We start from the raw sequence: 12,294 nt of genomic DNA, 5'->3' as shown, positions 1-12,294 counted from the left end.
CACGCGGAATTGAGGCAGTAATGAAAGAAAAATGAGCAGCTACCAAGAATTGAGTACATTTGGAGTAAATTAACATATTTTCCAGAAGGCCAACAATTCACTAAAACAATGTTTTTAGTGGTCTTATGGAGTATTCTAATTTTTAGAGATATTGAATTGATGGGTTTTTTAAATGTGAGCCGAAATCAGCACTTAAAATATATATATCTTTTTATTCCACATTGCCTGAAAGAGGAGAAGGAACTGATTTGGTGGTAGATACACTTACAAGGCCATTTTCAAAACGGACTTTTTAAGAGAAGCTGGACATCGTGAAGAAAACAGTTTAAAACAGTTGTTGAGCTTTTTCAAAAACCATTTATACTTTTGTGTTTTCTTTCCCATTGCACAAAAATGCACAAAAACACACAAAAATGCATGGAAAAACCAGAGACATTTTATGAGGTTAATAGTGATGCTTCTGCTGGAGATGATGTATGCGGGCGATGCAGCTGTGGCTGCAGTTAAAGGAGATTGTTGAATTGGGTTTCTTGCTTTAGTAATGGCATTCATTCTCTTGGCATTAGGTACCTGTCTGTGATGCAGCGCTCTGTCATACTGCGTTTCTGTATAATATTAATGGTTTCCATAGCCGTGGCATCATAATGGTGAAAAGATGAACCTCAAAGGTGTGTCTGATAAAGTGGCCAGTAAGAATATACAATCTTTAAAAATCCAGCAGCACTGCTCTACATACTTATATAATGGCTTCAATCAGTAGTTATGCTTATCTGTGCCTACTAAAAAGGCAGCTAAGCTTCCTTATGAAGATGGTGGTTGGTTGAGTGTTCCGGGGACTGATTCATGATCTCTAATCTCTTACAGGCATCAAGCACAAACTAATGCTGGAGGGACAGAGCGTGCTGCCACGACGGCGAGGAAAGGCACTGTCTTCCCGTGCCGCGTGTAAAAGCAAGCGACTGGCCAACAAGGGCAGCCTGGGTGTGAGCAACAAGATCTATCATTGTGAAGTGTGTGAGATCCACGTCAATTCAGAGACCCAGCTCACCCAGGTAGCACACACTTACACAAACCTTTGAAAGCCAGTGTCACTTTATATAACTTAAAGTTTACATGATGTCAGGCAAGTATTATGTACAAAAAAAATAATTTTGTTTGCACCGAAGGAGAAAGATGAAAGCAAAATGCAACCCATGATCATCCACCTACATGCGATGCCATTTATAGCCAATCCAGGTCAATTCACAGTGAGATTGAGTGAGCTTTAGGCCACAACCTGTTATAAAGGCTGAATGCAGATTTGAACCTCCTTTTAAAGAAAACGAACCCTTTAGGGTTTTAGATTTGACCTTCAATTTTGAAGTGTATGTTGGGGTTGGGTAAGGATTTTATTTGTATTTTTCTCTAGTGTGTGTGTGTGTGTGTGTGTGTGTGTGTGTGTGTGTGTACACCACATTTTTTATTATTTCATGACAGCTTCGCTGATATAATCATACCTTAAGCTCTAAGTGTATAGCATGCATTAAGCTACACTGGGAAATTCATATTTTAATTTAGTAAAATTCTTTGCAGAGGTGTAAAGGGTACCTGAAAATCATATATGAGTAAATGTATGGATACTTTACTGCAAAAGGGGTCACCAATTTCATTACGACTTGAGTAAAAGTCACCAATTTCATTACGACTTGAGTAAAAGTCTTAGAACGTAGGTTAAAAGATGCACTAGTCCTCAATACCAAGACACATGTTAGTGAACAGGCCAAAACGGTTGATTTGTGAGGTTTTATTTCCTAAAATACAAATCAAACTGTACACCTCAACACTGCATTAAGCAAAATCAACACAACAGCCTCTTCAACATGCCAGATGTAAACAAAGACTAAACAATTTGGTTGATAAAGATAAAACAGTAAAGCAATCTTTCAAAAAAAAAATCTCTTCAATTACAGTAAAATACCTGCCATTCAGCAAGATGTTAATTCGCCCTAATGTGGACTAGCTTCAATGCCACAAAATAGACAAATCACATCTGGTTCTTTCAATACCCTATATATCACTTTTTCTGCAGAATAAATAAGCAACAGCAGATAATGTGCAAAATCGAATTAGTAACAGTCATTGTCATTAAAAAAATAGTGAAGTAAAAAGTACATATATTGCATCATACATATATTTGAGTAGAGAGTAAAATTTGCTTATATTTTGCTTATATAAGAAGTAGCCAATAAAATTTACTATTTATTTTTGGTTTTGCTGCTTAGGTTCAGGTCATAATTGTTATACTGTAGCTATTATTTTTTTTTAAGCCATTTTATATCAGTTTCTCAGAAAGATTGAAAGATTGTTTAAAAAAGATTGAAAGATTGATTAAAAGATTCAGTGATCTAAAGATAAAATCATAGTCACCCAACATTCAATAGAAAACGATCTACTATCATATATTGAAAATGTACTGAAACAATAAACCATATATAGATAAGGATATGATACCATTGGTACCATTTACAGTATATGACAATTAACAAATTTTATGTGTTGCGATTCATATTATTAAATCGTATTGAGAGTCTTAATAACTTCGCACGGTTTATCCTATAATTTTTTTATTCAAATTTGTATTTATATAACATGAATCTGCATTTTGCTTTTAATTCCAGCACATGAACAGTCGCAGACATAAAGACAGATTAGCCGGAAAGCCACCCAAACCCAAATTCAGCCCTCATACCAAGACTCAACCAACCTCAGCCGTGACGGTAAGACACACTCACACACACACACACACACACACACACACACACACACACTCTACACCACCCAGACAGGTGTGTCTCATGATTTTCTCTCTGATGCGTTTTTTAGCAGAGTGTCAGGTGGAATGGGTATGCAGGAGGTGCCATGTCAGCCATGAAAAAAGTCTTTAACCATTACAGTCTTACCTCTATCTCTTCACAGGTGAGTAGCACACATGCACACCAATCTTCATAGCTATGAGCTTTCTTATCAAACTTTAGATGGATGCCTGCATTTTACACTCAATGTTTTTTTTTTTTAGTCTTTTTTGGCAAGAAGATTTACAACAATTTACTGTTTACTATTAAAGTTAAGGTGTAAAAATTACCTGCAAGTCATACTTAAATAAAAGTATAGATATCTTACTGCAAAACCTATTTCATTACAAGTTAAAAGTCACCATTTCCAATATGATTTAATTAGTACTATATAGTTATTTTACTCATATTGAACGTAAGCTCAAAGATGCACTAGCCTTTAACACCAAGACGCATGTTAGTGAAAAGCCAAAAGCAGTTGATTTACGAGTATTTATTTCCTTAAATAGGAATCTAATTGTACACCTCAACACTGCATTAACTATCAACACAACAGCCTCTTAAACATGCCAGAATAAAACAAAGATCAAACAAGTCGGTCAAAAAAAGACAGCATAGTAGAAATGAGAGTAAAATCATTAGTATTCAATGGACAAATAATTTTAGATAAAGTCAATGCAAATAATCAGAGCTGACTGTGATTTGCTGCACCTCTCAGTCTCTGAAAGTGGCAATATTTGTAACAACTTTTGGAATTGATTCTAGCTCTTTTTGAACCGAAAATGCTAGCGCTAAAAAATGCAGCAGTGCTTAAAAAGTCACTCACAGGCAGCAGGCAGCAGATGCAAAACCTACATATATTAAATCATAAATGTAATTGAGTAAATGTAAAGAGTAAAATTTACTTATATCGTTAATACCCAGTAAAACTAGAAAGTAGCCAGAAAAAGTACATAAGTACAGTAACAAATTTCATTTAAATACTTTACATGACTACATGTAATATTAACAAAAGTGACAGTGTTCCAGGCACGGACTGTGCAAGAGACCAATGAGGGTTTAACTTAAATGTTTAAAAGAGCTTCCATGCCTATATAAAATTCCTTGGCTAATTGGTGACATTATTTATTTTTTGTTGTGGAGGGTCTTTGGTTTTTAATTACTTTCAGCTGAATGTTTTGCCACTGTAGAGTTCTTAAACCTAAATCAAATACTGCCTTAGAGTGATACAGCAATTTGAGCTACAGAATCAGACCACATGGACCAGCCTTCGCTCCTACGTCAGTGGTTCACCACTGTTCCTTCCTTGGACAACTTTTGATAGATACTGACCACTGCAGACTGGGAACATCCCATGAGAGCTGCAGTTTTGGAAATGCCCTGACCCAGTCGTCTAGCCATCACAATCTGGCCCTTTTCAAACTTCCCTGAAATCCTTACGTTGTTTGCCATTTTTCTGCAACTGTTTAGGTGTTCACATGCAAACCAGTTCATCATCACTAATTAAATTAGAATAGATTATTGGCATTAGGGTTTCTTTAAACTCTTACAATATATCCCTCTCTTTCTCTTTTTTAGACCAAACTGGCTCTTCAGAAACAGCTGACTAAAAGTCTGACTACCAGTTTCCTGCCCACTGCGATAACTCCGCAAACGCTTTGCACAGTGGCAACCAATCCGCTCACTCTCCGACACCCTGCCGGTGCCGCCTTCATTCCTACTCCAATCTTAGGCCCCGCTCTCTTTCGGCCTGCACCGGGACCACTGCGGGCCACACATACCCCAATCCTATTCTCACCCTATTAAAGTATGCATAAACATAAACACATTAGTGTGCACACAGGTTTATGGTACAGGAATGATTTAGTGTTACAGCTGACTTTTACACACCGTACACATGCACACACAAAATGATCTTAAAACAAATCTTAAAACTAATACACACACTCAAGTTTTTCTGCACTCTCCTCTAGGACTGTGGCCCTCACAAGAGGATCACTTGTGAACTATGCAGCACAGAAAGGTAGAAAGCAAAGTCAGAGGTAGATGATTCGAGAGAAACCATGGAAGCAAGAGGAGACGCACACGCCCCCAGGCTGGGGGAAGGCCTCTAGAGACCTCAGTGACCCACCCACCTCTCTCTATTTCTACAAATAGAGGTTGACTGACAGGTCACATCTCCAGGGAAAAGCGTGGAGCCTCGTATAGTTGGCTGGGACCTCGTATAGTTTTATAAAGCATTAACCATAGGATTTTACTGTGTTATTTATTAGAAGTACAGCAGCATTAGATAAATAGAGCACATTTCTTAGTGAGACAAATGCAAACATCCCTTTACTCGTGGTTTTTTTTGTGTTTTTTTTTAAGTCTGTGTTTATGCCTTTTAGTTTGAATTTTCATTCATTTTTTTCCCCTCAACACGATCAAACATGTTATTGCTCCCCCTGGAAACCATAAGAGCTGTCGCTTTGCATCATGGGTAATCATCATGGACTCATCAGTGAGTAAAAGAGCAATGCATCGAGATGACAATTTGCAGGCAAATCAGCGCTAACACACATAGACACGCACACACTCTCACACACAATCAGTGTTCCAATTTTTCCTGCATAGATTAGATGATTTTGAGTCAGCCGGATACACACGTGCACACACACACACATGCACGCAGGGATGATTATGACAATATGATTATGTTCTCGAATTTTGTCCCTGCATGTTGGTATATTTTGCTCTCAGTGTTATCTCATTAAGACCTCACAAAGGTCAACCTGCCAAGCAAAATCCATCACACATCACTTGATTACAATTTCAATTCTCGCCATGTTATTTGAACGTGCAAGCGTGTGTGTTTGTGTGTGTGTGTGTTTGTGTGTAGGAGTATGACTCATATCAGCCTCATTCTCTCATGGACACTGCACCTCATCTGTCATACAGCAGCGCTCTCTGCTGTACAAAGACAAATCCCTGACATATATCTAAAGAAACACTCCAGCATTTTAAACTGTATGCTTTAATATTGCATTCAGAACTTGTGTTTATCACTGATAATAATTTTGATGTGAGAAAAAAAACCTGTTTATTATGAAGGCATGAATTCATGAATAGCAAGTTTAGGCCTCACAATTGTATAAAATGTCTTTGGCTGTTCTAGCATGACAATGCCCCTGTGCACAAAGCCAACTCCATGAACATATGTTTACATGAGTTGGAGTAGAAGATCTTGATTGGCCCCAGACCTCCTCACCTCACTTAAATCAGTACCTCACTTTACTAACACTCATGCAGTGTAAAGCAGTAAATTAAAATGTGAAAGTTAAAAATGCTGGAGTAACTGATCTGCAGTGATGTGCTGCTACTTAATCGGTTATTCTCAATACATGCATTGATGTATTTTTCCTTTTTTTTTCTCCTTGTTCTGAGATATTAAGATATTTTACAAAGTCTTTAAGAAAATTACTTTAAAAAGAAGTTGTCTATATTAGGTTGTATGTAGATTTATAAATATGTAGAGAGTATGTAGGAAATTTATCAGAGTCATTATCGCCATTATTGCTATGATAAGAACAATTTCTATCTGAAGGGACTTCTATTGTTTGCCAAGTCATTACAAAAATTACAAAAATAAGAACATATGCCAAGAATGATATAGTATACAGTAATTGCCTACATTTTATGAGTCAATATATATAAAAAAATACAAATAAGTCAAGGTGTGTGTGTGTGTGTGTGTGTGTGTGTGTGTGTGTGTGTGTGTGTGTGTGTGTGTGTGTGTGTGTGTGTGTGTGTGTGTGTGAGAGAGAGAGAGAGATTATGCAAAAAGAAGAAAAAAAAAATCAGCATGACTTAATATGTCTTTTTGCATTTGGGACATTTCAGCTTCAAAGCCTACAGCGACGGGGCGAGTCTCAGGGCTCCTGTTTCAGCTCCATCAGAGGAGAAGTTAAACAGAGTAAAACATCAGCCATACTGTAATCTAACCAAGAGCAGAGCAAGCGTAGGTTGTGGGTCAAAGACAAAAAGAGTTTACTATGTTATACACCTTAACAGCAGTGCTATATATATATATATATATATGGAGACACATGCATTTTCACACTCCAAACATCCAGACAGTTCGTTTCTTTAAACATTCAGCTGAAATACTTTGCCATGCTTGTAAAACTGCCCAAAGATGTTCTACACTGGTTAAATCTTTCTTTCTGCCCTTGTTATCCAGTTCATCAGAGCAGTTCAATAGGCTTTAGGTGTGGTGACTGAGCAGGCCATTTCATGTTAGATAAAACCCAAGCCGACTGTTTGCTCTCTAAATAACGCTTACAGAGCTTGGACATATGCTTTGGGTCAATGTCTTGTTGTATGGTGAAGCCGGTTCCAATGAGCCACAGTCCTACGGAGTTGCATGGTGTTGAATTATGAAATGGTAGCCATGTTGGATCAGTATTCTTTTCACCCAGAATAAGTCTCCAACCTTCCCTGCTCGTAAACAACCCCGCACCATTATGCTTTTAGCACCATGTTTGACTGTGGGGGTGAGGCAGTCTGCTAACTTCTTCTCTCCTGTTGTCCATTTTACATAAGTTCATCTTTTAGAATCATTTATAATTTTGACTCATCTGTCCACAATTTTTTTCAAAGCATTCACAGTCCATTTCTTACAACATGCATGTGTCTCGCAAACATCGAAAAAGCATAGCACAAGGGAAATGAAATTTACTTTTTCTGTCTTTGATTCATGTACAAACTATGACTTTTCCTGAATTTTCAGAAATCTCTCTCTCTGTCTCCTGTCTGTGTATGTGTGTATATAAATATATGCACATGTGTATGTGTGTGCTTGTATGTGGATGATTTAGGCCATCATCACACACACATGGAGGGCCCTGGATACCTTCTGCTTGTTCTCTCCTTCAGTATGTGAAATATGTTGAGCAATAACACTGTTTGGAGCTGCAATAGCCATAATCAGAGTGTGATACACATTTCCTTTTATACAAAATGGAAACTTAGCCATGATTTTTTAACCTTTCTGTGTGACACCGGTCATCTTGCTGTCTGTCTTCGTGTCTCTCTCCTTCCTCTTGGTTAGTGTTGACTTAATGCCAGCGAGAGGGGGAAAAAATCATGTGACATTTTCTTGCTGCACTCTGGATGAGATTGAATCTGTGTAATGGTACCTCTCAGTTGGACTGAAGGCAGCCATGGAAACATCAGTTGCCAGCGGTGACGAGAGAGACTAAGGCATTTCGCAGCACATTGGCTGCAGTGCTTTTAAAAGTGATTACCGCAGTCATGTTTTGCTTTGGTTGGATTGCAATAAAAGGGGAAGGTCTCATTCCATTCATACGATAAAGGAATACTCTAGTGTCTTTTCTGTATCTTTAGTGCCCATGTTTTTACCACAGACATGTGTTCAATAGTTAAAAAAAAAACCCTGTTTATTTAGACTGATTTGAAACAAACTAAAAGGGCAGTGAATGAATGTTTAAATTGTTGCTATACAATGTGCAGTCAAAATACGTAGCAATAAAGCTCTTAGGATATGACATACCAAAAACAGTACTTATGGTAGTTTTGTCAAGCAATATAGTAATTAAGTGGTGAAAACAAGGAAAAAACATCACTATCAGTAATCTGTGTCTGTATTCAGATTTAAACCAGATGTACACATGGACTTGTTTTAAATGTATTAATACCCCTACCCCTGTTCCCACAGAAACACTTGAACACAATATGGAAAAGGGGGTAAAAATTGAAGCACTTTAAATTCAGGTTTTGACCATTCCTTAACCTTAGCTATAATCACTCAATTTCTAAACTAGAAATAACATTTTTTATTTCAACTTCTGACTGTTATGTTTTCTTTAAATATAAATCATCAAACTGCCTATTTTATATCCTGACCAGGCAGGTACTAAGGATGAACGAATGCCACAAAGTTTTGCAGAGCCCAGTGGATTTATATTAATTAACATAATGTTTGTCCTACAAGCTTCATATCTGACTGCATGTAAAAAGGAGGGGAAAAAAAATAACATTTTTTTTCTGCAATATGGGAATCCAAAGCATATATGCTGTAAATATTTTTGACGAGCTTTCGAAAAGAAATGTGTAATGTAAATGTGTATGATCTGCATATTCTTACAAATGTGTGTTTTGTATTTAGGTTTTCAGCTACTCATCCCTAGCATCTATTCAGATTGTACTGAGATTATCACTGCAATTTCTCTCTAAATATCTCTGAAATTATAGTTACAAGTACAACAGCTGCCAATCGACATTAGACTATTTAGATTATTACAAATCAGTTGGGAATAAACAGGTTTCTATTGTTTGGTCTGAACATTTTTTGTCATTATGTTATATGATACACACATTAGAAAACCCCCTGGAGTATTCCTTTAGGCAGTATGTTGCTCTAGATTCTAAGAGACTTTCATTAATAGTGTACACTCCTGTACAGGTGTGTATGTTTTACTACGTTAATCATAACTGTTCAAACATTCAAGTGTGCAGCTACACTCACACACCACGAATCATGAGCACATGGTCCAAAAGCACAAACTAGCACGTTGTGTCCCATATACATTCCTCAGTGTGAGCGTTTCATCAGGACAAAGCGATGAGTGTGTGTTATGTGTCCGTCTGTCTCTCTGTATGTATGCCGACAGTGCTGTTCATAAACCAGATTATTTTCTGAAACATGAAAAGATGAGCCGCTCGTCTTTCTCAAATGGGACATGGCCAGTATCTGTGGATGAAAATACAGTTGTTTGTTGTGTTTTTTGACCCAGTAACAAAAAAAAAGCTAAACATTTTTGAACAGGTTCTAATTCTTGTTCTTTTTATTTGATTTGATTTGATTTTTCTGTACAGAGCATGAGTAAGAGTGACTGAAAATGAGAGAGAGTGAGAGAGAAAGAGAAAATAAATCAATTGGATCTTCCTTACAGCAATGTTCCTGTTGTTTCTGGGGCTCATGGGAATGGTGGTTATTGGCTGGAGGGAGACAGCTTGTCGTTTTGCCTTGCATTAAAATGACAAGTGGCAAAGCTTCCAAAGGTCCTGTTTAACTCTTTGATGTTGTCACAGACCTGGACAGTGTCCGATGAATAAAATCAAACTTCCTTGTCAGAATAAATGGATGTACCAAATGGCAGTCCAGGCCACACTGAATTGCTGCTAAGGTTAAATGTTCTAGTATAAATATTTTGAATATGAATAATAAGAGTGATATATGACATTTTCTAATAATATCCAACAGACGAAATCTAAACAAATAAATGAAAACAGGTCAGAGCTCTGTTTGAATGTTTGCAAAAGAAGAACTATTAAACAAGAACTGTGGATGTTTTTATCAAATCGCTCAAATGCACACATCCTGCAATTAAAACCATCCGTGTGGAAAAATAGCAAAAGTTCAGTTTAGTGTCCTGATGATTTATGTAATTTAACACCATAATTACTTTAAAACATTTACATGAATATTTTGTCTATGTTTACAGTTTTACTAATAATAAACTTACATTTGCATGAAGCATCCATATTTGTCCATGCCCAGGTTGATTGGAGTATTAAAAACTTGAAAAGTATTAATTTAATTCATTTAGAACAGATAAAAATGTGTGGTTAAGTTGTGATTAATCATGAGTTAACTCCTGACAATCATGCGATCCCAATTCCAATCATATTGTGTTTATATAGATAGAGAATTTAGGTTTTTTTTTTCTCAAATTTCCCCCAATCTGTGTTTATTATTTGTTGCTATTAGCCTGATACTAATTGGTCTATGCTATGTTGGCTGAAATTAAAGATTTCCATTTATTTATTTAATAACTTGTTGTTTTAATGATTTATCAATATACTTATTTACTTCTATAGATATCCTACTATTCTAACTCTAAGCCCAAAATGGCTGTTTTAAACCTCTTAAAGTTTAAAAGGGTGGTTATAGATCCAGACCCTAATCAGGGACCACACGCTATTTACTCAGAAAGCATACATAATAGAACTTTGTGTATCATTAAAACGGTCTTTCCCACATCATAATGAGAAAGTGAAGGCGTTAGTTATTACACTTGTTTGTACGATCCCAGTACTGCTGTTTTAATGTGCTGTTGAAAAAACAAACACACAAAACAGATCATGTAAGCAGTGCACTTAAATGCTAACAACTTGTAAAATGTCAACAAAATGAAATTTACAATGGAAATTTACAATCATTTCATTGACTCATTGACTCTGCTATCTTTCTTCCTGTCCTCCATTTTAATATCTTCTGTCATATATGCAGTATTTCTTAAACCATTTCAGAACATTTTTCTCTTCATTTCTCTCTCTCTTTCTGACTGTCTCTCTCTCTCTGTCTCTCTCTTACACAAACATACAGTACAAGGACATTTTTATCAGACACATACTGCCAGGTGTGAGCAGCCCCCATTTTAAGGTCACTGCAGGCTTAGCCAAGAATGAAATGAAATACCCACCCCATAAAAAAAAACGAGATAAAGGGCAAACAGAAAGCAATTCTGCTGCTTTGTCTGCTCAAAAATAACGCTGACAGGCTCACGACAGGGTTCAGAGCCAAATGGACTCAGTTAAAGCAAATGACTGGAATAAGAAAGACAATCTTAGCTGGGATTTGCTGGCAGGGTGTAAAACAGATCTTCTATATAATTACATAAGATTTGCTAAATGTAAAACCAAATGTGTGAGCATATGGTGTTTTATATATATATATATATATATATATATATATATATATATATATATATATATATATATATATATATATATATATATATATATATATATATAGTTTTCCTGCCTTTTTCATTTTTTGTAGGAATATTTTGTTGAGATATCCCTTTTTTTTAATGCAACTTATTTATATATTTGTTTCTGTATAGTGTAGCTTTAATATAAAAACATGTCTTTAAGTGTATGATTAGTTGTTTTCAGGTTACTAAAGTTGTGTTTCAGGAAGCTGATATGTGCATTTAATTCTCTGAAGTAGAAATGATGATAGGACATGATAGCTCTAATAAATCATAGTACTTTGGATACTTAAGTACATTTGAAGGAAAATATTTTGTACTTTTACTCAAATGAAATTTTAAAGGGAGTACTTTTACTTTTACTGGAGTCATATTTAACCTACTGCATTTCTACTTTTACTCAACCACATGGTTTGTGTACGTACCAGTAGAGGCGTGGAGATGTTGTTTAAGAAGATTTTGAAAGGTGAAAGGATGCCTGAGGAATGGAGAAGGAGTGTGCTGGTACCGATCTTTAAGAATAAGGGAGCTGTGCAGATCTGCAGTAACTAAAGGGGAATAAAGTTGAAGAGGTGACTATCTGTGAGCAGCAGTATGGTTTCATGCCGAGAAAGAGCACCACAGACACATTATTTTATATAAGGTCAGAAGGAGTTGCATTGTGTGTTTGTGGATTTAGAGAAAGC

General features: G+C 36.3%; 1 protein-coding gene across 4 annotated transcripts in view; it reads left to right on the top strand.

Moving 5' to 3' along the window:
- znf385c (zinc finger protein 385C) overlaps window positions 1–5,241 on the top strand; it is a 102,755-nt gene extending 97,514 nt beyond the window's left edge. For 2 of the 4 annotated variants that reach the window (XM_083567376.1, XM_083567378.1), the window contains 4 exons: window positions 865–1,052; window positions 2,658–2,756; window positions 2,866–2,955; window positions 4,410–5,241. In XM_083567376.1, coding sequence (XP_083423502.1) covers window positions 865–1,052; window positions 2,658–2,756; window positions 2,866–2,955; window positions 4,410–4,637 — 605 coding nt within the window. In that variant the 3' untranslated portion in view covers window positions 4,638–5,241. Of the gene's footprint in view, window positions 1–864; window positions 1,053–2,657; window positions 2,757–2,862; window positions 2,956–4,409 lie in introns of all 4 variants that reach the window. The other 2 variants (XM_083567375.1, XM_083567377.1) reach the window with 2 other exon arrangements.
- The last annotated feature ends 7,053 nt before the right edge of the window (window positions 5,242–12,294 follow it).

This window comes from Silurus aristotelis (assembly GCF_946808225.1).
Source record: "Silurus aristotelis genome assembly, chromosome: 17".
Classification (NCBI taxonomy): domain Eukaryota; kingdom Metazoa; phylum Chordata; class Actinopteri; order Siluriformes; family Siluridae; genus Silurus; species Silurus aristotelis.
Note: the sequence above shows the minus strand (reverse complement) of the source record. Positions and strands in the feature narration are given on the sequence as shown.